The 27,510-nt window shown below is 36.2% G+C and overlaps 2 protein-coding genes across 2 annotated transcripts in view; one reads left to right on the forward strand and one right to left on the reverse strand.

Moving 5' to 3' along the window:
• LOC140146681 (L-methionine gamma-lyase-like) overlaps window positions 1-27,510 on the forward strand; it is a 61,452-nt gene that overhangs the window by 852 nt on the left and 33,090 nt on the right. Inside the window, exons 2-6 of the mRNA XM_072168551.1 lie at window positions 2,893-3,165; window positions 4,260-4,418; window positions 6,708-6,842; window positions 8,216-8,391; window positions 9,650-9,761. Of these exons, the coding sequence (XP_072024652.1) occupies window positions 2,941-3,165; window positions 4,260-4,418; window positions 6,708-6,842; window positions 8,216-8,391; window positions 9,650-9,761 (807 nt within the window). The 5' untranslated portion in view covers window positions 2,893-2,940. The remainder of the gene's footprint in view (window positions 1-2,892; window positions 3,166-4,259; window positions 4,419-6,707; window positions 6,843-8,215; window positions 8,392-9,649; window positions 9,762-27,510) is intronic.
• LOC140172012 (kelch-like protein 7) overlaps window positions 15,343-27,510 on the reverse strand; it is a 34,083-nt gene continuing 21,915 nt past the window's right edge. The window contains exon 5 of the mRNA XM_072195363.1: window positions 15,343-16,044. Coding sequence (XP_072051464.1) covers window positions 15,487-16,044 — 558 coding nt within the window. The 3' untranslated portion in view covers window positions 15,343-15,486. The remainder of the gene's footprint in view (window positions 16,045-27,510) is intronic.

Raw genomic sequence — 27,510 nt, forward strand, 5'->3', positions numbered from 1 at the left:
AAAATGAGTTAAATCTCACGCATCGTCAAAATAAATTGTTGTCACTACCCCCCCCCCCCTCCCGCTTTTCAGATTCGCGATGGCCGTGGCTCAAATAATCACGGGTCAAAATGAACATTGTAGTCGGCAAATCCCGGTACGCCTCTGTCTCACGCCAAGCAATTCCAAAAAGTTGACAGCCCTGGTGGAGGCGGTGGCGGTGCCGGCGGTGGCGGCGCCGCTTGTACAAACTTTATGGGAAATTGTCATTTTTAGTACTGTTTTTGCAGAAACATTGATATTTTTGTCAAATCTTAGTGTACCGGTATGGCTATAAATTTGGTACCAAAAGAAAGCTAACATATAGATTCTACTTTATTATTTTATGATTGACAAGTAGGTAAATGAATGTATAGTATGGACAAACTGTGTGATAATAAAGAAAATAATAATTAAATAGTGATTTTGTGACAATTATAAACTTGCAAATCGGTAGGAAAAATTATTTTTAAAATAATATTTCATGTCCATATTGATTTATTTTATTTTAAAAAGCCAAATAATGTTAACTGTTGGGCCAATATATACTTTCCAGTAAGAGTGTCACTTTTTTGTTTATTTTAAGTCAATTAATGTCGACAGCATGATGCTAATCAGTAAATCCATGAAAATGAAGACTGATCAATTTGGACTTCGGAAGATCAGTATCCTGCTAAAAAAGTACTATCTGCACAACATTCAGGCAATCCACATCACTACATTAACAAAGCCAATCCTAAAGCCAATTGATGATACCTAAAGACTGTGTATCATATGGCATAAAAACATGCCATCGGACACAACCTCCCGGGCACAACCTGCATGGACCATGTGGATGTTATGTGTGCAATTGCATTCTTTAGATACTTTTTACATAATCTATGAAGTTAAAATTCTAATATTTGTGTATGCATGTTTGAAAGAATCAGGCTGTTTTCATGGGACATAGATAAATTTCATGTAATGTAGGCCTATCTTTTAGATGCATTGCAATTGACACATTTAATTACGCGGTAAACGCAAGTTTATCAGGTATGTTAATGTTTTTTAAGTAAATTATGATGACTTGTTTCAGTGATTCTTGCTGCCACAAAAGCATGTTGGAATGTGTAATAGTACTTAGTCTGACATAAATAGATAGGTTTTTGGGTGATAATGGGCAATTAAAACACTTATATTCATGGACTCTGTGAGAAGATTAAGGGATCTAGAATGAGCGTTTATTGCGTTTCGACAGTATTATTTGTGGGACATGAGAGCACCTCAGACCTATCGAATTGCATTCTGAATACGAAGCATGTCTTTCTGATATCAAATAATTTTCATTTTTGAAAATCACGATATAATACAAATTTTATGACAAATTATAAAAATTTGATATTTTTCAAATTTTTGATATATAACAGTCCTCGAAAGTAAATTATATAAATCTAATGATATATTCTTAAAGTGTATGTAGCTGGGAGGAAAAGCCGACGGTCAATTGAAAATTTTGACCTTTCAGTATTGAAGATATGGATTTTTTCCCAAAAGACCTAATTTTTTTGGTGTTTTTGGGAAAAAATCCATATATTCAATACTGAAAATACGCCCAAATTTTCAATTGATCGTCGGCTTTTCATCCCACCTACATACACTTTTAAGTATAAATCATCAGATTTATAAAGTTTACTTCAAGTACTGTTAAATATCAAAAATATCAATTTTTAATGATTTGCAATAAAATGTGTATTAAATTGCGAATTTCAAAAAATCTAAATTATTTGATATCAGAATGACATTCTTCGTATTCAGAATCCAATTCGATATGTCTGATGTGTTCTAATGTCCCAAAATAAATACTGTCCAAACGTTCATACCCCAGCCCTTAAATTTCCGATTATAATTTTGCACCAAATTGGGATGGAAATATTAATTTTGGGTGAATCATGAACCCCATGCAATTTTATATTGTTGTAAGGGCCTAAGTGTGCTCTGCAAGAAAATGGCATTATTTTTGCTATAGGGTTACCACAGAAAATGTTATTGTAAAAAACATTGAATGACTAAAAATATAAAAAAAATCACATTTCAGTCAATGTTACCTTTTAACTTACACCTAGTGTTAATTCTGAGTGCATATTTGGATTCCTTGGGCAATTTCCTTTCAGAAAATGTATACTTTTACTACCATAGGGGGTATACTTCAGCAAATATGAATTTGTAAAGGTAAAATCATGTCGCGAAAGCAAAAATCACCATGTAACGCGAAAGGAGGCAACCTTAAAACGCACGACCTTATGTACAAAATATTTCTTGCAGATTAATTCGTTTTGCAAAGATATCGTGAAATTTGAATTTCGTTCTGGTGCACCAGAACAAAATTACAATGCATGCCATTGTCTATGGAGCAGAGTAATACACATAATCATGCATAACTCGCAAACGCAAAAATCGGAATCAACTGAAATTTTGGGAATAGGTTTTTTCGTGGATATGTACTGAAAAATGTCATAAAAAGAGGATGATAGGATCACGAAATCCTCCTTTAATCAGTGCCTGTGGCGGTGCCAGGATTTTTTTTTTTTAGGGGGCAAAGTTAATTTGGGGCAAAATCAACAAATTTTGCATAAAATTGATGAAAAAAAGTTGTGTTTTTCGTTATTTTTAGTTTTTGGGCAATAGGGGCCGAGTTCTGACTGGGCCTGAGGGGGTTTCCCCCCGGCCCCCATGCCCCCGCCACTGACTTTATAATACTGATTCTGCAAGCTTATATAAGTCATAATTCCAGGCCATCTACGCCACTGGTTGCAACTTAAACTTTGCATATGTCGGCCTACCCGGTATATGTAATTAAGAGGGACTTATTATTTATTTATTTATTTCTTGATGCAGATACCAGTAGTAAATTCAATACGGCAGGCAGCCTTTGAATGATTCAACATGGCAGAAAAACAAAGCAACCATGTTACAGGCAATTTACATGATCGGCGCCAAGAAGACGAGAGAATTTTTCGTGAAGGAACAAGTTTGGACACCTTAGCTGTTTCATCCAAGCCTAAACTTAAGGGCAAAGAAGGCCAGCTGGGTACTCCTATAATACCCTCTATTAGTGTGTCTGCTGTGCATAGGTTTAATGAAGTAGACGATTTTTCCAAGTCTCTATTGGTAAGGATTGAAAAAAAAAAAGCACAGTGATTTATAGTGCACTACGCATAGGCACAATGCCTAGACGTTGATTCACAAGCCTCCTGCACACTTTACATGTCGTTGCTGACCACTATGGCCCAGGTCATTCCATAAACCATTAAAAAACGCAAGAGCTTGCTGCTAAGAAGCGCACACCCTATACATTCCGCAATTAACCTCTGCAGCCAGGATCAGCTCCCCGAGTTTCGTACGGGTTACAACGAGACAATTAGCAGTAAGTTCCTTGTCCAGGGGAATTTCAAGCTAACTCAATTTTTACACGAGAGTGTACTAACTACCGCTAGGGTTCAAACCCGCAACCTCTTGCACCATAGTCAAACGCCTTATCGATTGAGCCAACTTGACTGCAAATGTTCTAGAAGTATTTGATTTTAGGCACTTCAAACTTGATTCTGAGTTTAGCGTCCACCGCCCGCGTTATGAATTTTGTGCCGCGTTTGAGATGTAAAATCTGAAAATAATTCATTATTTTGCAAATTACTACTAAACCAGAAAGAAATTTTGTTCTACAAAATTTTTAAACCCTTTTTTTTGTATTTTAACCCTTCAAAAACTTTAGAAAGCCTTGAGAACTATTAGATGAATCCATCTAAATATTTTAGCATTAAAAATATACAGGTTTTTGACCCTTGCTCTATCCAATTATTTCAATTATACCTTTGCTATACCAGGGTAGGCTAGAAGAGAAATCACCCTAGCCTAAATGTTTTTGCCAGATTGTTGATGTTGTAAATAATTTAACTAGGAAAGACCTAGCTTTGACAAATTGGTGCCAAAAATGTATTTCATTATGTTCTGCATGATTGTTATTTTTTGTATTTAATGAGTCAACCCCCCCCAATTATTAGGTGGTACAGGTATGTGCAGCAGGCAAAGGTCCCTTTTTCAGGCTCTCCAGCAGTTCTGAAGACCCATATTTGGAAATCATGTTCCAATCTGGGGTTCCAATTCTTTAGCTTTAGCACATTAAATTAGCATTGAAAAAAAATATTGCATTCCTCTCTTTTCCTACACCCACTGGGGTTATTGATTATTTTCATATTTCATTACAGGATGGGTACTTTTATCCTCGGTATGGCAATCATTCATGTGAATCGGCAGCACACGCAATCAACACTCTAGAGGGCGGTGCAGGTGCGTTGATGTTTCCAAGTGGTATGTCAGCTTGTACGACAAGTCTCCTTGCTATCCTCAAAGCAGGAGATCATATTGTAAGTGAATTGGTATGGGGCCAGGGAGGGGGTCGGGCCACTCAAGTTTCATAGTACATCATGGTACATGGGGAGACCAGAGATTTTCAAAGTATGTGTACCCTAAAAAAGATTTGCCTTTGTAAAAATCCTTGGGGGTGTATCCAAGTGGGAGGATCCAAATTAAATATTTTACATGTTCAGTGTATGGGGAATACTTTATATAAACTGCTGCCAACCCAGATAAGATATCTTGCACTTCCATAATGCATTTCTCTCATTTTCATTCCTTGACTGATTTGTAGTGCAACATGGGTCTATAGTGACAAAATGTATCTCAGTGAACAGAGCACATGCAGATGTCGCAAAATATATTGATTTGCGACTATCGACCCATGTTTAACCAGTCTAATTTCAAAATAAAAACAAAGTAATGGGAGTGTCATATGATGAAATGTGTCATGTTGCAAAGGATTCTGGGAAGGGTAAGATATCTTCTCTACTGAAATTTTTGGAATTGTAATTTTTCTCATCAATTTTGGAACAAAATACGATGTTGAAAGATTTATTTTGAATCTTGATATATCATTTTCAGAACAGGAGATTCTGTTTGGCATCAAATAGGAAGAAAGGCAGATTTAACTTTTTAATTTTTTGAAGCAGCGCCCGAAATGACTTGCATACGATAGGTGATATGCCTCAACGCATACTCAGCGACTGAGCAACAGCTGTTACGTCATCATTTTTATGTTGATCGTCAGCATGGTCAGTTGATATAAACAGTCTTATCTCTCAAAACTCCCGTATTTTGCGTGTGAGTATAGGCCTAGATGTAGTTCACACAGTATTCAGTGGAATAAACAAATTGGAGTCGGACAATAATAATGTGGTCATGCATGTTAGCGATTAAGTGCTAAATAAACTTTTTCTGCATAAAATGTTGTCAATTAGACCTATAGGAAACAAATGCCTTGGATATCGATTGGCAAAGCATTCTTCAATCTTCGGATGATTGATGTATAGGGGTGCTCATGACGGGGCTTATGAACTAGGTTGAAAATGTTATTTTATCGTGCCGCCAGTTCATGTCATGTCATGATTATACTTTGATAGAGGACGGGAGTAAATAAACACAAGGAAAAGCAATGTTATCAGATATATTCAATTATTCTCATGATCATACACACACGTGGGGGTCTCCTGGTTGGAGGTATACTGGGATATGCCAGGGTTTTAGGGTACCGTACCTTTTCAGCGATTTTGGTATATGATTATGATTATTGGACCAATAGGCCCCTATTTATATGATAAATCCTTGGCGCTGCTTAACCCTTTAAAAGGGTTTTTTATTATGGTAAATATTATTTATATTGGGCAAAAATCAATGAATTGCAACCTAACTTAAATGACTTTAAAAGTAAGCTGTCTATATCAAGAAATTGAGAAATGTTTCTCCAATTTTGATATGGCTAAATGGAACTTTATCTATACTAATAAAAACTAGATATATACAAATATATTGCATACTTTTCAAATTTTGTGAAGGGGTTCGGTGGTCATTTTGTATGTTTTTCTCCTCCCACTGGACTCAAGTACAGGGAATAAAGTTGTGGAAAAAAAATCTTCTCTACTGGTGATCAACCAGCAGTGGGGTGTGTTTTGAAGCATTTGGTATGAAAGTCTACATAATGGAGTCAATACTAATCTATTATCCTCAGCTTTTTAATGACATTGCATGTTAACGATTTGCAAGTCTAGGAAAGTGTCACCTTGATCTGGACCAGTATAACATTAAAATTTTCAAACTGTTCATATTAATTTGAAAATTGATTTCTGGGGCCACTAGATTTTCAGTGTAAATAAGCAATTCCAAGTTGAAATCCATACACCCCCTATGGAAGACATGACCTCAATCTCCTGCATAGGGGGTGTTGATTTAAATATAATCACCCATTCAGGTAATCCCAACAATCATCAGACTGTGTTCATTCAATTGAAATTACCACTGTAATTCGTCATCTGAGTGCAAGAAAGTTGTATGTGTTATGGCTGCCTCATGTTTGATTTGAAATTACATTTGCAGCTAAATTTGAGAACTCTGCAAAACGCTCATCTCATTATTATATTTATGTATGGACATGTGATTGTAATAATCTTGTGATAATACCTGAAAATTAATATATTACAAAAAAAAGTCAATTTACGTTGTATCTCCTTACAATATGATGACAATAATAAAAAAAATCACACAAGGCAGCCCTTTATATGTGATGCAGACGACAAAATAACATTTTCCTTCTTATTCATCAGATTGCTCCAGATCCTGTGTATGCTGGCTCCTATAACTTCATCAAGGATTTTTTACCAAACTACGGTGTTGAAATCACGTTTGTGGAAGCTTGCAATATGGAGGCATACAGGAAAGCTATCAAGATCAACACAAAGGTATTTTAGGAAATGCTCATATCACTTGTATGCAATTGTGTGATCCCATCCCAAGCAAGGACATTGGGCTACTCCAATTAAAATCCATACACCCCTGTGGAAGACATGACCTTCATCTTCCATACAAGGGGTGTAGATTTCAAATGGCGGCACACATTTAGGTAACCCTATTTGAAATTCATACTCCCTGTGTGAGAGACTAAGGGCATTTCTTCCATAGGGTGTATGGATTTCAACAAGAATAGACCATTTTTCGCCCCTAATGTGCCTCAGGGGCATATCAAGGGTCAGTTGTCAGAGTGGGTTGTAACGATATCCATTTTCCATGTTTTTTTTGCAATGTCAAGCATATCTAGATCTAGGCATTAACAGCTGAAATCTAGGAGATTAACACTGTCAAAATTTGGTCCTGTATGTTCAGTGGCGTATTTGTTTTGAGCAATGTGCGCAGGGGATGCGAGTCTTCCAAATTGATCTGCTCCTAAAATGACTACTGGGAGAATTGCAAAAGTACAATTTGGAATTTTACATTATTTTGATACATCAGAGTGAATTTTGGTGGTGTTAAAATGGCCAATTTCCCATTAAGAAGATTAAGACTGCAAATTTGGTAGAATCCTACCAGTTGGTCAAGAAAAATGTGCACCAAATGTCTTGGACCTTCATTTTCCAAAAAAGTTCAGATTATTGGGGAGAGGCACCTCCCTACATTGCACAAATGCGACACCATGCACACATCACAGCGCTTCACAGCCATACTCCATACTCCTTATTATGTGTGCCCAGACCACCTCTCCCCTTTGGCTGGTCTGGAGCCACTTTTTCTGAGCACCCGTAATTTTATAAACATTATGTGGCCATGTTATATCATTAAAATTTCAAATATGTGTATGCTTCTGTAAGCATTTGTTGTGATAAGATTATTATGGGACTGAGTTAGTGGGGTGATTTTGCAATTCTTCCCCCTCCCCTCTCTTGGAATATCTCCTGATATGTAATGCGATCAAGCACAATGAATCTGACGTCAATCAAAATCAAAATCAAAACTCAGTTTTCAATTTTGTTAAATGGGCCATTTTTAGAGCTTTATTTTGTTCAAAACTCAATCATAATTAGACTTATGGTTCCAGAGATATGGCCATTTTAATGTTGCTCAGAACAATAAAATACAAAGGAATTTGAACACTATTATTGGTTATATCTCAAAATCAATATTCCAATCATCCAACTCATTTTGCTTGATCACATCACATATACGGCTGTCTGCATATAGGCCTACCCTTTGCCCCAAATGCTGTCTTACGGTATGGCACTATATAAAACCTTGGCTTATTTTTGCAATAATAAATCTCTTTTTCTTTCTGTATTCAAAGGTGATTTATGGTGAAACACCAACTAATCCTAAGCTTGCGGTTATGGACTTAGCAGAACTTGCTCAGATTACCAAGGAAGCACCCGCTGGAGCACTCAGTATTGTCGACTCAACATTTGGTACACCCTACCTACAGCAGCCTTTGAAGCTTGGCATTGACATCGCTTTTCATAGCTGGTAAGTCTTTTTAGCATCTTGTCTCAATCGATTGTGTCAAAGGCTTTATTGAAGTCTATAAATGTGATTATTGCAGGCAGATTCTTTTCCCTCATCCCTTCAATCAACCTTGGACATCGTGCAAGTATGTGGCCTCTTCCAATCGTAAATCCATTCTGATTGGTTTGCAGGTGTTTGTCTATAGTGTGTCTCATCTCAAGTTGAGAGTAATGCTATGTTGGATTTTGTTGTGGCAGATTCGAATGAGTATGCCTATGTGGTGGTGTCGCTATAGCATACAGACAAATCACTCTCCTACATGTGTGTATACAAGCACGATTCGAATCTGCCACTGCAATACCCAACATGGAATTACTCTCAACTTGAGACATGACACACTATTATAATAGCCCTGGCCTAATGCTGCTCAGAGTAAATCGGTTGTACTATGTAGTTTTTAGATACTACTAAACTTCGACTGATGCCTAGTATGCAAATATCAACTGTCATTGTCATTTTTCGTCAATTTGGCTGTCGAAATTATACCTGAAATGAGGTAAAGTACTACGCAGAATGCTCTTGTAATCAGTGGCGGTGCCATATGTGACCATCCTCCACAACTGAGCCCGGATGTCGCCAGTGCCACTATTGAGATATGCTCCATCGAACTTAACAATAAACAATAGGAAACAAAGAATTTATTGACTGTTTTATTGATTTTTCACTACTTAAATGTCAAGTACTATAGACATGATATACATCATTTTAAAGCTAATTTCAAGCAGAATATTTTGGTTGAATATCTCAAAAATGATGATTGGCGACTTTAGGCTCAGTTGTGCTGAGGGGTCACATATATGGAATGCGGAGGATAAATAACTGGAAATTCCACTATTCCAAATTGGATAGAAATTGACATCAAAAAGAAACCTCACCCCCCGGTCAAACTTGACAAAAGTGGGGAAATTGCTCCCTGGTCCTGATCCCCCACCTAATCCAATTCCATAACTATTTGTATGAGTCATTTATTTCTATAACTTCTTTTACTACGATACAGTCAAAAGAAAAATTACCGTTTATTGTGATGATGATTATTTTCCGTAAGCACTAAATATTTGGGTGGACATAGTGATTTGTTGGGAGGATGTGCATCTTGAAAAGACTCGGATGTCTTGCAAAAAATTACACGACTCTACAGGCAGCTGGGTATTTGTATGGTAATGAATTACACTGGAGAAGACAGACCCCATGTTTATTATATTATGATGTTCTTTACTAGCACTAAATATTTGGGTGGACATAGTGACTTGTTAGGAGGATGTGCATCTTGTAAAGACTCGGATGTCTTGCAAAAAATTACACGACTCTACAGACAGCTGGGGACTTGCATGGTATGTCAATGTATTACAATGGAGAAGGCACGCCCTTCAGGGCTACATACATGTATGCATATAAGAGCGCAACATAATTAAATTTTTGTAGAACTGCACATGGTTGCATATAAGGGCAGTTAGAGTCATTAACTGCTGTAATTGGTTGAACCATGGAGGTATATATATTATATACCTCCATGGTTGAACGTGGCATCATGTGAATATTATGACCACTGGAGAAAATTGTTGTGGTAATTTTGAATTGGGCTTGATGAAGAATTTAAATATCACAGTTACATATTTGTAGCTCTTGTGGTTCTTGAGTTATGATGTGAAGAGTGTTACAAAACATCTTCATGAAATGACACATATATCTCAATACATTTTAAAAGCAATTTTTTGAAAGTGCATGATTTGCACTCTGTACCCATGTATACAAATCTTCAAGGTGCAACTTTATTATTCCCCAATCTATAGCAGTTTCCACCCTGATGTGGCAGTGATGTCAGTGCACATTTCATTGGGCACAGCTAGTGTTCGCTCAAAGTTCAGGATAGGTACTGCATCTGATGTCCGCACGAAACACCTGTCTCACTGCTTGGACATCACTGCCACATTAGGGTGATAAATGGTATAGACAATGAAATTCAATTTTTTTTAGGTGAACAAACATGACTACACTGACACACCTTCAAATGATATTTGCAATAAAATCACCCAATTTCAGTTTCTGATAAGCATATTAATGTTATTACTTGTCTTAAAAATCCAATATGGTACAATTCCCATAGAAGTATGGATGAGCCTTTATGGAGTATGCCTTCTCCTGTGTAATATCTTTGAGCAAAATATATACCTGTACAATAATATGAATGAGCAAAATGTTTGAACATTTTTCTTGTTCATCATTTAACATTTCATCATTAATCACATCATATTTATTACCATGTGATGTCCACATCCATAGATAAAATAGGAGGCCATAACCACATGGGTATATGCCCACATTAAAACTTGCTCATTTTTTGCTTTTTGACATGGGAAAAAAATAGTGATTGAGGCTAAAATTGTGTACAAATATTTTTACACCACATTACATATAGCAAATCATGCCACTTTATTGGCCAGTTACAAATGATATAGATAAAGCCTTTTCCCCATGCAATAGTTTTTCCTATCTACAGACGAATCCAACGAGCCAAGTCATGGTCAGGATTTGGTCGGCCATCTTAGGGTCCCCGCAACACCAAAAAGCCGCTTAAAAATTGATGTTAGATTCATTTGTGTTGTAAACTGTCATCATTCTTTTGTCTACGTGTAACACGGGTGATAAAATGCAGTTTAAAATACCCTCCAAGGCCGCAATTTTTCACATTTTAGGTGAGATTGAGCCGACGGGGACCCCAACTTTGGCAGCCATTAAGGTATAGGAATGTGTGGAATTGGATTCGTCTATATGACAACCTCTTCCCCAGCTCATTGTCAATGTTTGGTGTAATAAAACAAATACTACATATGATATGATTTATATCGGGGAAATCAGGCTACTAATTTCAGGGAGAGGTCAGTTATCACAGTTGACAAATCAGTTATTTAGATTTATATAGAACACACATACACCCCTTGTATCAAATTGTATCTAGCTATAATGACAGCTTGGGGATCTGGTCAATTCATTGACAGATACCAATCTCAGGAGGGAATTCAATTGTTGACCAATTCTCTTCAGGTAGTGAAACGTAATGCCACGGTCGGTAGCAAAATGGATGTTTTGATATTGATTTTCCACTCAAAATGCACAGATTGATGCAATCAAGGAAAATGAGTCGGATGTCGGGAATATTGATTTTGAGATATAACCGATAATAGTATTATAACTTCCTTTGTATTTGATTGTTCTGAGCAACACTAAAATGGTCATAACCCCCATCATAAGTCTATTAAATATTATGATGGGTTTTTTAGCAAAATAAAGCTCAGAGAATAGCTCATTTAGAAAGATTAAAAATTTTGATTTTGATCGACATCAGACTCATTTTGCTTGATCGCATCACAAATGTTCACTAGCCATATCTTTGGACGACCTATCTGGGACCGCCTTCCCTATTTTTATTGTTATTTTTAGAAAATCACAGTTGACGGGCTCAATATAAAAAAGACCTATCCCACATTTTGGTAAAAATAGAGGGCGCTGCTGAAAAAGTAAAGGTCACCAAAGGTCATTATTACAAACATGAAATATCATGAATGTAACTTGGTAAAGTTGTAAAATCAACGTTTTAAGATGTGAAATTGTTATGTATTGTATTGAAAATTCACGCACAAAGCGAGAGTCAGAAAATGAAGTGAGGGCGTGTGACCGGAAACTCAAAATCGACTTTCATTAGCCTTTCTTAAGGATTTTTCAGAGTTGACATAACCAGCAATTTTTTTTAACCATGTGCTATTGTTTTGGAGCAATGAAAACAGGTCAACCACCACTTCTGCTATTAAAATGGGCTCACCAGTCTATAATATCGAATTGATTAATTCGAATTAAACAATTCATTGATGTTAGCACTGGGTAGTAGCCATTACTGCCAGTAGACAGGAAGTCTAGAAAGTTGACCTCAACGCTGTAGGTGGTCTTCCTGTACTTTTGAATGGGACAGCAGTAATCTTGGGCATGTTTTAAACCAAAATTTTGGATTTTTCAAATTTTTTTCTAAGTTTGTGAGAGCATAACAAGACTATCCGTCGATGGATTTTTATTTCCGTCGGTAGATATTTTTAAAATTAAGTTTTTCATAACATATTAAAAAGGCAGAGACCCCTGATGTATAATAAATTAGCTAGGTAAGTTTTGAGTAACCTTGATGAAAATTATCAAAAAAGTGCCTATTCAATTGTGTGGGTACGGTCCATCCCCTGTCACTTGGTAGTCTTGTAACATGTCTAATGGCGCTGCCCATGGCCACTCGATGAATTGTTTAATTCAAATTAATCAATTCGATATTATAGACTGCTCACAGGTGACATACAGTTGGATGTGAAGCCATAATACATGTACTTATTTTGATATTGTTTTAATTATCTTCTTTAACTTGTGGACACTCAATCAGTTAAAAACACAACTAATCATCTGTTCTTGAGGCCAGGGATCAATACATTTACATAATTATTCAAAAAGGTTTTGAAAATATTACATGTATACATTCGAGCATTCATTCTAATACACAATATTAAAATCTCAAATTTAGAGAAAAACTTTACAACAACATGTTTAAAATACTATTAATACTACGCACATAAAACATAAAGAATAACAAATCAATGTGGGAGACCCAATAAGCATTGAAATATAAAACACCAAAAAATCTGTCTATGTACCAATTGCTAATAGTTAATATTTTAAAAATTTGATTACACCAAATATCAAACTAAATAATTAATTTAATATCAAAAACAAATAAATTCAATATCAAAACTGATTGAACAAAAAGTATAAAGCATGAAAGCACTGAAATACAACTAAAAACAATCCAAAATTACCAAAAATAAACTAGACATTGTGCTCACAGAGCACTGCCCTTAGCCAGTGATGTTGATCTTTTTATGACCTTTGACCTAGAGTTGTTCATGTGACATTTATACCACCAACCTATGCTTTATGGTGGCGACGACATTGTAGGCCTACTATGTAATTTACGGGAGCAGCAGCATTTTGAAAGTATTTGGTACAGAAAGAAAGAAAGAAGAAGAATTTGATAGAAAAACAGGACCTAGCTCAAATACACAGATATGTCCTTGGAAGGCTTTGTGAAGCTTGTTTAGCTATTCTTACTAAGGTATACTTTAAAGTACACATAATGTGGAATGATCAGCCCAATAATACATGGCTCATTGAACCACAATGGGCTTGTAGGGACTTTATATCTTTGCTGTATGGATGACATAATGTGTGCAAATCTATCGGGGGGGGGGGGGGGGATAGTCAATTTTAGTGAAAATTACGTTTTTGACCATTGACCGTAAGTGGATGAACTTTGACCACAAGTGATCACATGACATTTGTGGCACCACCCAATGGTCCTAGTGACCAACTATGGTCAACATGTGGCAGAAAGAATATGCCTATGATGGCCGATTTAAGGTATTTGGTTACATACCGGAAATGACCCCTAAATGACCTTTGACCCCAATTCTGTGTAAAACTTTTAGACATTGGCTATATGCATTATGCATGTGTGCAAGTCATGTCACAGTGCTATGTAATATGGGGAAGGAGTAGCATTTTAAGTGAAAAACAACGTTTTGGGCTATAATGACCTTGAGATGACATTTGCGCCAGACATTTTCATGTGACATTTGTGGCACCCCCCAATGGTCCAAATAATCAAATTTCGTCAAAATTGACAAACGCATATGGCTATGATGGCTCATTATACGATTGGTAGAAGAAAGAAAGAATCAGAACCTGACAGAAACAGACCTTAGCCAAATGTCATTTGGCTAAGGAATTAATGAAGTCAAAACATGAAACAAATTTAAGACTTACAATTATTTAAAAATCATAAAATAGAGAGTTGTATATTGTTTTTAAAGTTGCTCTGCTAATCGTAGCCCTACCACAGGGCCTGTTTTGCTTTTTCTTTTTTTACATGCTATACCCCGAGAAGAACTGCTAAACCAAACTTACCGCTGTCCCCACTAACGGTTAGTGTGTTGTGAGCTGTCACTTGGTTTTTAGCAGTTCTCAGGATATAGCATGGTGTCTCGGAGTATATAGTGTGGAAAAAAAGGCCCTGTGGTAGGGCCGGGCCAGCTAATCGGAAAAGGTGATTTCAGTGTAGGATCAGGTGAATTTCAGGACTAAAGTGGAAATTTTTGTGCGATTAATTTTTCGCGCTTTGCAATTTTAAACTGTTTTGGGAGTTTTTCTTCTCTCAAGATATATGCCCATGGGGCACAATATTAAGACTTGGGGTCTCCTTTATAGAATTCATTACATTCTTCTTGTGTGTGAGTGTGTTTGCTTTAATTGTATCAACATTGAGTTCAAATACCGCTAGATCATGTTCCCTTCTGACTCGCCTTAAGGGAACTGGAATGAGCGTTTTGAGCGTTTCAACAGCATTTTTTGTGGGACATATGAGAGCACATCAGACCTATCGAATTGCATTCTGAATACGAAGAATGTCTTTCTGATATCAAATAATTTTCATTTTATGAAATTCACGATATATATACAAATTTTATGACAAATTATTAAAATTTGATATTTTTCACATTTGGAGATATAACAGTCCTCAAGTATATTTTATAAATTTAATGATATAGTCTTAAAGTGTATGTAGCTGGGAGGAAAAGCGGACGATCAATTGAAAATTTTGACCTTTCATATTGAAGATATGGATTTTTTTCCCAAAAAGACCTAATTTTTTTTTGGTGTTTTGGGAAAAAAATCCATATCTTCAATAATGAAAGGTCAAAATTTTCAATTGATCGTCGGCTTTTCATCCCACCTACATACACTTTAGGTAGAAATCATCAGATTTATCAAGTTTACTTTGAGTACTGTTAAATATCAAAAATATCAATGTTTAATGATTTGCCATAAAATGTGTATTACATTGCAAATTTCAAAAAATCAAAATTATTTGATATCAGAAGGCCATTCTTCATATTCAGAATGCAATTCGATATGCCTGATGTGCTCTAATGTCCCACAATAAATACTGTCCAAACGTTCATACCCCTTCCCTTAAAGCCACATAGACTTGTCAAACATAAAGGTGGTTGTAAGACTTGAAGGATAGGATTCCTCATCAAGCTTGCTCAAGCCTGCATACCGTTCAGCTATCTCTTCAAGTTGATCACTGCTAGTGACTCCAATCTTGTGAAAGTGTTTGTTGATGGACACAAACAGCTCGCCATTGATCATGAAGCCACGATTCTTGAAAGATTGTGGAAGCTCCTGGGCCATTAGCGCGGTCTGGTCCTGTGGCTCACCGATTGAAGCGCTACCTTCTGTATAGTCAATCACAAGCTCGTGAACATTGATTTTATGCCACATGCACATTTCATCTGTGCACTTGCATTCCCCACCGATAACTCGATAACACTTCCCACCATGCACCACCAGACCGCATACACTGGATGTCACAGGGTGCCGCACAGTTTTGAGGTTCGACCATGACTTTGTTGCTGGATTATACATCTCTAGGCAGTAATCTGCCATTGTGCCAACTTGTTGAGCAGCTGTAGCATAGATAACAATCATGCCATTGTGTGCAATACAGGATGATGGACTCAGCTTCAGCTGTCAAAGAAAAAAAGAGTTTGTTTTAGTTCGATTCACATTATACACAAAAAAGTTTTTCTTCCCTGAAAGTCAGAAAGTGTATTAATTTTATGTGTGTCAATATAGTTTTGAAATTTTGGTAAAAAGTGGATTTATTTTTTGTGAAGGTGTCAAATACAATAGCGATCATTATTATGTTTTGATGAATCCAAGTGTGTGAAAATATTAGATCCACAAAATAATAATGATAAAATAATTAAATTGGATTCATTATGAGTTTTAAAATATTGGAAAACAAATAGCATACTTTGTGTGTCAGTGAAGTCCTAACTTATATACACTGGTAAATTAATTCACAAAATCGTGCGCCAGTCATTTCACGGAAAATACACTTAGTGTATAGGTTCGCTGCCTAACTGCAGTGTACACCATTGGGCTATTCCAGATAAAACATGCACCCCCCCTATAGAGGGCAAATTTTTTTTTTTTTCTAAAATGTCTGGAATTCCAAAGCATACTGGAGGAAGAAACCTGGATTTCCGGCCCTGTTTAGTGCATGTAAAATCTGGAAATCCATGGAGGGTATAGAGGGTTTTTAAAAATTGTCAAAAAAAAGTTGGAATTTTCAATTGACTTACCAAAAAAAATCTGGAATTCCATTGCCCTCTATAGAGGGTTTCTAAAGATACCCAAATAAAATGTTGGAATTTTTCAATTGACTAGCAAAAAAGTCTGGAATTCCATTGAGGGGTATAGAGGGTTTTTAAAAAATATCAAAAAAAAGTTGGAATTTTCAATTGACTTACCAAAAAAATCTGAATTCCATCGCCTCTATAGAGGGTATCTAAAATTACACAAATAAGTTGGAATTTTTCAATTGACTACCAAAAAGTCTTGAATTCCATGTTAGGGTTTTTAGAGTTATTTTAGGCGTGTATAGGTGTTTATTGTTGTAAAGGTTACATTATATTTGCTTTATCTGCATTTATTCCAAGTCATCTATGATGTTTTACATGTATAGGCCTAATATAGGCCCACCACCACGTGTGTTTGGCAGTAACCAGGCCCGTACGCCAGGGGGGGGGGGGGGGCGGGGGTGCGACTGCACCTCCCCAAATTTGCAAAAGGATACAAAAAGTCCCAAAATTGAAGCATTTATGGCGTGCGAGCAAAAAAAATCAGGTTTTTATGTTTTTTGGTCAAAAAGGTCCAAATTTGGGGAAAAGTCCACATTTCACAAAATCGCCCCTTTGGAAAAAAGTCCACTTTTTCAAAATCAGCACCCCAAAAAAAAATCCTGCGTCTGCACGGGCCTAGCAGTAACGTCATTTAGGTTTTCAAAGTCTGGTTCAGGGTCTCGATTCTCCGACTGTTTTAAAATTTAATAACTAATTCCCCAGTTTCCCGATTGGGTGCATTATTTCCCGAACTTTTTGACAAAAGGGGGGGCACATCCCCTGTCCCCTTTGGCGCACGCCACTGGTGTTGGTATCCTAGGTAACCACTAAAATTAAGCTTCTCTTTTGTGAAGGGTTGCTGTTCTCCTTACAGGTTTTCAATAACAATTAGGCCTAAAAATGTTTGATTGGCGTAACATAATTTTAACATTCTTGTTAAACCGGGTCTTCAGGTCCATGAACTGAACCACGCAAAGAGACGATACTCTGTCGGCAGCACACATTTCAACTATAAAAGGATTGTATTGTGAAACTCAGTTTCTTGCTTCAGCTTTTTCTAAAAAATCATTAGGGCAAAATTCTTTCTTTATGTCCTTAATTATTCTTTATTTATTCCTGTTCTTTCTTTCTTGAGGCCTAGATCTTTTTACCCTACTTTACAACACGAATATTGTTGTATTGTCAATGGAAGTCCGTCAGAACGTTAAGCCTAATGGCGCTATGGGCCCCTTTGATATAACTGGTATTTTAGACACAAACTTAAAGCGCCCTCCCACAAAATTCCCACCAGCAAATAAGGGCATGCACACACCCTTAATTCTTGTGTGATTTTTAGAGGAGGTAGCTCTCTCTTTGTACATGAAATTTACCCCAAGGCAAAGGAGCCATAATAGCCATTAGGCTTAACGCTCGGTACATAAGAATTCAAACTTTCTTACTTTGGTTTGAGCTGAGACTAAAATACTTAAAGCCTCAAATGTTGTTTTTATATTAAATACATACCTGTATTTGAATGAAATAGATATATTTATAAAAGGCTGCATGATAAATACATGAAGCCACATCAAGTAGAACGGGTGCAACCTTGCTGCAGTACCTTGTACTACGCAGGTGCTCCTTTGTTAAAAGGGAATTCCCTGATTGGGGAGTGGACATCAAAGAGCTCATATCTAAATTCGTTGGGGACTGTTACTTTTTAAAGTTTCAACGTCCGTATACATACGACATGTAGCCTATGAATAAAATACGACATGAATCAAGTAATAATAAAGTGACCTAGTTCTTTCCTTGCCCTGTTATAGCTATTATTATAAGATGAGCTCAAAGTGTATATTTCTACATTTTGAGCTCAAAATATTTAATCAATGATAATAGGGATATCATATGTCTATACTGTGATGCGCATGCGTTGTGTGTGGGGGTGTGGGCTGTGGGAGTGAGTGTGATGCTTTTTTTAAACAAATAGGCCTATAAAAACAAAATCTTCGCAAAAAATTTAGTTCGGCAGAGGTGGGGCTCGAACCCCCGCTGCACCGCTATCATGTATACAGTATCGACATATTACCAGCGCCTGTACCCTGTTTACCGCTCGGCCAACTGACTTGTTGGGGCCATCTTGAAAATTTGAACATATAATCACAACTTCAATTACTTCATTACTTCAACATACCGCGTGACAAGCAAAGACAGAAAATGTCATACTGCAGTTCATAGGGCCTGCACTTTGGCTCGTTTTTTGCAGGTTTACATGGTCCAATAATCACAAGATGACTGACATGTGGTAACAAAGGAAGCAGTCACTGCAATTTGATTATGTCCCATATGATTGGCCATTCAAGACACCCATGTGAATATACTATAGCGGCCTTTTCAAAATATTTATACCTGTTTGCTTGATTGCATTGACAATACCCGGGAACAATAGGCCTACACACAGTATATGCATTGGACAAACTTTTTACAATAAGCATGATAAGTGATGATGTGACCTCCAGATGTATACATCGTTCGTCTCGCACACTGACAACATTTGATTGAATGGACTGTAGGCTACTGCGCCGTGATTACGGTGAAGGACACTTTTCAAATCCTTTGTTTGGAGCCAATCAATAAAAGCATGCAGGGCCTCTATACCCATGTACAGTTTATCCCTTACATAACCTATGTCTTGAATACGCTGGCAAAGTTATGTAATAATCGGATTAATACTATATATATAGCAGTAGGTAAAAACAAGTTTTGAATAATCCGCGCTACAAAGTCCCATTCAGTGATCCCAGCGAAAGTGAAAAAAAAAAATCAAATTGTTACGTTTATAAATTTTTTTAATGAAAAACAAAAAGAAAAAAACAAAACAGGAAAACGACAGTATTGACGAAGTTGAAGCCCCATTCAAATACATGTAGCTAATCTATATACTGTCAGTACCGGTATATAAATTACAGACTCACGTAAATGCATTATTTTTTGCCTTAGACACACGGCTTTCGGCTGAACCACTGCACTAGCAAGCTTTGTTAGCACATCTATGACAATGACGAAAGGTACAAAATCAGCCATGTAAGGCCTTTAGATAGCAGAAGACACCAAATGACCAAATTGGTGTTTTATGACCTTTGACATTCTTTTGTGGCGAGTGACATGGTCTTTCAATTCACGCCGAGTGTCCTTGACAGGTTTGACTATGCTTCAGTGGTCATGAAAGAATTCAAAAGATAACCTCTGCCCCAATAATCCCAAGCAATTGTCTGAAACTGCTCCTCGGATCATAAGAACTCAGTCCTCAAATGATAGTCATAGTAATGTCCAAAATATAAAAATTACTGACTATCATTGAAGACCAAGTTCCGCAGTCAAGCATACAAAATCTGAATTTTAATGATTTTTACGACCGTCGGGATGAAAAAAAATCAAAAAATCACTGAATATTCCTTTAGTTCCCTCCTCTCCTTACCCTGGCAATATAAATCAAAGAAAAATAAATAAAACAAGAAAAGAAAAAAAAAGACAAAGAAAATTAACCAAATTAGAGACTTAATGTACGATTTCCTTCAAATTTTAAATTTGTCATTATATACTCAAAATGCTGAAATAATACTAGTAATAATTATCGGGAATGGTTTCTGTTAATTTTGAGCTGAAATAATAAGGTAAAGTGAAAGAAACACTGCTTGTTATTTTGGCCGTTTAACACGCAGTTCTATGGGAGGACATTATGAATTTATGTCTAACTTTGCTCTATTTACCTACAAACACAAGCAATTTGGCTGATTCCATTTAGGTGCAAGTTGTAAACATTACAAATATGCTAAAAAATCAGGTTTGAAAAAAATTAACCAAATTCATATTATAAGATCGTACATTATGACTTTAAGGGATCTGGAATGAGCGTTTTGAGCGTTTAGATAGTATTTTTTGTGGGACATGAGAGCACATCAGACATATCGAATTGCATTCTGAATACGAAGAATGTCTTTCTGATATCAAATAAATTTCATTGAAATTTATGATATAATACAAATTTTATGACAAATTATTAAAATTTGATATTTTTCACATTTTTGATATATAACAGTCCTCGAAGTATATATCATAAATCTAATGATATATTCTTAAACAGTCCCTGGCATACCGTACATGTATAGTCCTATGTATAGTAATTTTGCTTTATCTGTTTTGTGCTGTTTAAACAAATAGTTAAACATAATTTCCATAAAATGTAAGCTTTTACTGTCAGATATGTCCCCTTTTAATTTTGAGCAGAACAAGTGAGGTAAAGCAAAGAGGTGTGTGTGTGTGTGTGGTGTGCGTGTGTCCTGCACGCGTATTTTTTTTTCTGTAACTATAATGGGGCAATACGATACCGGTATGTTATAAGAATCAAACTTACAAGAAAAATGGCTCTTGTCAAATCCTACAATTCTGTCAGAGAAAATATGCATATTTGCATTAAATTTTTAATTAATTGACATAATTGATTAATTAATAAATATTTTATTTAATGATTTACCATAATTCCAAACATGTCAAACAATGTGTCAAATTAAAGCTAATTAAATGCTTTATAAATTGGTCAGATAGAGCACATTTTGCAGAATGCATTTAGTATTTTAGTTACATGACTCCAAACATTCTATTCCAATTTTTTTTGCTATACACGCATAGGAGCTGTACTTTTAAAATCCGCGCCTAATCAATAATAATAGTCTTTCACTCCATTGTCAAACCTAGAGTGTGATGGTTTTGTAGCAGATGACAGTGCTCATTCAAGCCTGTCAAGGTCAGTTAGTAGCCACTTGCTGAATGGATGGCCATTATCAGCTATCAAAGAGATGCCTTGTGCAGCTGCCAATCACAGTAGAGGTTTGATAACATTTTTTTTTTTTTTTAAATGTGATATAAGGACAAAGATGTGCATGTTGGTACTTAATTGTTTGGATTCTTATGTTGAAATGCCCTTGTATTAGTATTTTTATGTGTAGTGTATATTGTTCATAAATTATATAGCTTTTAAATTATGGGCATTTTTGCTCTGTTGCACTGTACCATTAGGCTGAGTTCACATAGAAGTATACGGTATACGGTATTCGCTATACGAAATACGCTCATTCGATCAGGCTGAGTTCATATAGGAGTATACTATGTGAACTCAGCCTGGTCAAATGAGCGTATTTAAATATAGCTAATAGCTTAGCATGATACACATTGTAGGTCAGTTTACCAATTTTCTTCGTCTAATCAAATGCTTGTAACTTTACTTCTTGAGGTCACATTGCATTGAATGAGGTGTCATAATGTGCAGATTTAGATAGTGCATCTATTACAAAAAATGAATTTACCCACATATGGTTTAGTTTTAAAATTAGGGACGGTATCGCTGCACTAAAATCGAACGCACATACGATTCCCACTATACTATACTATACTATCGCAGGTATCGGCCTTTTCGAATAGTGCCTATGTGACCGGTACTATGAAATTACCTTGCCCGATTTAAGCTATCGCATGCACCTGCAAAAGCGTGCACCGTATGCCGAATAGTATACTTCTATGGGATTGTATCCTATGTGACCCGGTACTATGGAATAGCCTTAGGCTGCGTTCACATAGAAGTATACTATTCGGGTATACGGTGCACGTTTTGCAGGTGCACGCGTATAGCTCAAATCGAGCAAGGCAATTTCATAGTACCGGTCACATAAACTCGACGATCGCATAGAAGTATACTATTCGGGTATACGATGCACGTTTTGCAGGTGCACGCGGATAGCTAAAATCGAGCAAGGTAATTTCATAGTACCGGGTCACATAAGAGCTATTCGAAAAGGCCGTATACCTGCGTATGGTATAGTATAGTGGGAATCGTGCATGTTCGATTTTAGTGCAGCGTATACCGTCCTAGTTTTAAAAACCTAAACCATATGTGGGTAAATTCATTTTTTAATAGATGCACTATCTAATTCTGCACATTATGACACCTCATTGAATGCAATGTGACCTCAAGAAGTAAAGTTACAAGCATTTGATAAGACGAAGAAAATGGGTAAACTGACATACTGCTTATTATTCGCTATTGAATATCAGCTCATTCGATCGGGCTGAGTTCACATAGTATACTCCTATATGAACTCAGCCTGATCAAATGAGCGTATTTCGTATAGTGAATACCGTATACCGTATACTTCTATGTGAACTCAGCCTTATGGAATATGAGCAAATCAATTACCGACACAAGCAGGTATACAGTGCATTATTTTATTTTATATTTCGTATCTCAGGAGCACAGCTCCCTTGGTAAGGCATCAGAGTTTTGTTCACGAGCGCTTCGAACTTTAAATCGGAAGGTGGTGAGTTCGAGCCTCATCACGGTCACATTAATTTTATAAACCAAATATTGTTCGAACTTTTCATATTTGTTTTTCTTTTATTGTTTCTTTTCTTTGTCTTTTTTTTTTCTTGTTTTCTTTTTTTTTTTTTTTTTCTTTGATTCATATTGCCAAGGTAAGGAGAGGAGGGAACTAACGGCCCATTCAGTGATTTTTTCATCCGGACGATCGTTAAAATCATCAAAATTCAGATTTTGTACTGCGAACTCAGTCTTCAATGATATAGTAGTCAGTAATAATCTTTTGGTCATTATATGACTATCATCATTTGACGACTGAGTTCTTATGATACATCATCCGAAAAGCAGTTTCAGACAATTGCTTGGGATTGTTGGGGCAGAGGTTATCTTTTGAATTCTTTCATGACCACTGAAGCAGAGTCAAACCTGTCAAGGACACTCGGCGTGAATTGAACTGACCATGTCACTCGCCACAAAAGAATGTCAAAGGTCATAAAACATCAATTTGGTGTCTTCTGCTAGTGGTTCAGCCAAAAGCCGTGTAGGCCTATTTAAGACAAAAATAATGCATTTACGTGAATCTGTAATTACAGACAGTATATAAATTAGCTACATGTAGGCCTATTTGAATGGGGCTTCAACTTCGTCGATACTGCCGCTTTTCTTGGGTTTTTGCCAATTTTTTCATTAAAATTTTTATAAAAGTAACAATTTGATTTTTTTTTTTTCACTTTCGCTGGGATCACTGAACTGGGCTTTGCAACGCGATAGGCCTATATTCAATACTTGTATTCACCTACTGTTATAGCATTAGTCCGATTATTACACAACTTCGCCAGCGTATTCAAGACATACAATGCAAATAATCACCTAGATGATGACGTAGCATACCGTAAATATGGCGGAGTACTCAAATTCATTCAACAAAAGCATGATTACAAGCTATTGCAATCTACCGCGACATCTCACACACATAACAAATTTAATGCACTATACGATCAAATAGGTTGACGACAACGTTTGATTGAATGCACTGCATTGCGCCATGATTACGGTGAAGGACACCGGTTCAAATCCTTTGTATGGAGCCAATCGATAATTTCACGCACATCCTCTATTATTGCCAAATTATTGCCCGGGATGATTGCACACTGTAAAAGAGCTATTGTTATAATGTTTGATAAAATCGTGTTTAACTATTTGCTTAAGAACGGCACAATACAGATAAAGCATACAGATTTACTACATGTGGTACATGTATATACATAATAGGGAATGTGTGTGAGTCGAGTATTACCTAATTATAATAGGGGCGTATCCAAAAATGAATTCACGCCCCTTTCAAATGTCGAGCCAAAGTGCAGGCCCTATGACTGTCCATTTTCCTATACACAATACACAGTGCTCTTACCATTGACGCGTAACCTCTACAAATAGCGTACGTTAGAAGTATGGGTAATTGCCTAGTTAACGCCGGTGTGTGAAAAATAACCGCCAATTCTAGAAAATATAGTTTTGTAACATGTCCTAAATTTTTAGCTAATTTAGATGTTTGGAAATATTCGTACTTTGGTGTTTTAGGAAGGATATGTAAACGACAGATAACACCAAAAATATGAAGAAATTATTTCCAACCAGTGTTAAGTCTGCAAACCACCATGCTTCTCATTTTCAAGAACGCTGGTTAACAATAAGCAGAGTATTGTCTCATTTCGTAAACAAAAGCCCACACAGAATTGTTCTCTAGCGTTAGCTTTATAATCGTTCACCCAACTGAAACTATAATACCAGCTCATTGCTCCATTGTACATGTAAAGCAGAAACATATGTTGTGTGTATTTAACCAGAGAAGATATGATTTAATCAGTTGAGCTGTTTTCAATGAGTGTTATCTTGGTTTAATAGCTTTTAATTGGGTTTAAGTCCTGCAAAGGTAGTGGTGAATTCCACTGTAGACATGACTGCATCATGTACCATATTTTGGAATTTTATCTGCTTAAAAACATTAATGTGTAGAGCTACCATTAGGCCTATTAATATTGTTGAATTCTCAGGCGCATACAAACAATACGAGGGGCCTATGATACATACACAATTCATTTCGTTCATCCACGTGCCCTGCAAGGTAGGGAGCCTAGCCTACCATTTTTCTTGTAAGACGGTCTGGATTCATAGTCCACGTAGGTCCCCAAAGTTCTTTCAGATATTAAAAGATTAAATTCCCATAAAGACGAAACAGTAATCTTTAGTGGGGACCTACGTAAATTTTACATAAAATTTCCGCCATCAATTCAGTGTTAATTTTATTATTCAGAAAATATTTTGGCGTATATAAAATTGAAATAAATTCTCTGCTTCCTAAACCACATAAACTGAAGCATGATTGGGTATCACGAATCGCTATATATGATGTACAGTTAATATTCAAATATTCTTTTACACATTATGATGCTTCAGTTTTTACACAAACAAGAATTTGAATATAAAAAAGATAAGTTCACGGATCAGGTGTATAGTACATATACTTTGAGCTACTTTGGTCTAACATTTAATATTCATATCTAACCTACTCTGCACTTATTCGACAATAAATAAGTGATATGAGGCTTAATAATGATACCTGTGTCTTGACTCTGAAAAACAATATTTTTTAAACCTCATTTTGCATTTAGTTTTTAAGCCACCTCGAAGCCACCTACACTACAGGATCTCATTTTGCATTTAGGGTTTTATTATGCGTTGCAAAGTAGCAAAACTTTCTGGCCCAATTCGTGACTGGAAAAGGCTAGCCCCTCTTACACCCTATCAACAGGTCTGATTTCTACAATGAGGTGTCACCCGGTTTCATGAGATAATAATACCAAATCTAAACACCATGAACTTCAATACATCACGACCAAGCTCACATTGGGCGCCCCATTCCTTTTTTAAAGGAATTTTATTAAGCCACCTCCAGGAAACAAATTTGGCTATAAACTACTAAGTATAAAGTCTAATAAATAAATAAAATAAATAAAATAAAATGAAAATTGTACATGTATGCAAGATGCCTTATTACTAAAGTAAACAAATTACACAGCCATTTGCTCTTGCTAGTTTTTGTCAGGGTCAGGGATATTTGTCTCATAGTCCTGCTTTTATGAACACTAATATTATACAGGTTACTACACATGGGTTATTACAAGAGTCAATAAACATTTGACCAATTAACTATAGATAATGGACTTAGTTTTATGCAATGTAGTTATATTGAACCTTTTCTGAAGTAAGTCGCCTGCTGCATAGTTTTATTTACAGATGATATGTTTACTTTGTGATTAGGCCTGACCATGACTTGCTAGTTTGATTAACCAATCAGTTATGTGCATTGTCAGCATGTGATGGCTATAAGCCAATTGCAAACATATTTATTAAAAAAAGGCTAAAAAATTCCTACACTGAGCAGACTCTTTGCTGGGTTTAAGGGCTAAATAGTAAGTTGTCATGTGGGGCAAGATTAGATAAAGGCATACAAACTAGGGTATGAGATATTAGGAATTATTTCCTAGCCTCTTAACCACAGGGTTGGGCTATATAGCTATTCAAGACACAGGGTATGTAAGGGATAAACTGTGCATATGAGATGTGGGGCAAATGGCATCATTTCACTGACATGAAAAATATTTCATTGAAAACCCTCCCACTCAGCTATTTTAAAAAGGTAATCAGGCTTCCTCAGCATATCACATGTGTTATGGTATTATTTTTGAATTGCCCGTGGTACTTTATGGAGGGGAGACTTTTATTTAAATACGGTATAAAGGACGAGTGGCCAGTATTCGGTAGGGTCTACATAGCTTTACAAATTCAGAGTCTTGCAATTATGATTTTAGAGCCAAAGGGGTAACTATATATTATAAAATTAGAAAGTCAGTATTAAAAGCAAGTCAGTAAGATACACTACAGGCTGCACTCCATAGTAGGCCCACAGCTAAAAACGACACTGACAGAAAAAAACTTAAAAAAGGGGAGAACTTTTTCATTTTTATTTTTTTCTACAATGCAAAATTGATCATTAAGAGGAGGAAGCAAATTGTATTGCCAATATGTTAACTTTAATTTTCCACTTTTATGCAAGAAATGTTAATAAATAATATAAATACAAGCTAAAACCATGGGGGTTCGATAATGAACCCCACAAAACTAACCGAGTATTTGGAAAATGCCATACGTTTCTCAAGCTGCCGGCTCTATCATGCCATTCGCCGCCTGCTCCAAACCATCAATGATAAGAACATGCACACAGAAAAACCAAACATTAACTCCTATAACTTCCTGTCAACTCTTTAATTAATTACTCCAAATTGTTCTGTCTTTTTGTCTTTTCTGCCTTTTAGGCCACCCTTAGCTCATTATTAATATAAAGAAATACACTGCAGTTTTTAGTTAATTGGCTAAAACTGCCATCCTCTTGCCTTATAC

Source organism: Amphiura filiformis, chromosome 2 (assembly GCF_039555335.1).
Source record: "Amphiura filiformis chromosome 2, Afil_fr2py, whole genome shotgun sequence".
Taxonomy (NCBI): domain Eukaryota; kingdom Metazoa; phylum Echinodermata; class Ophiuroidea; order Amphilepidida; family Amphiuridae; genus Amphiura; species Amphiura filiformis.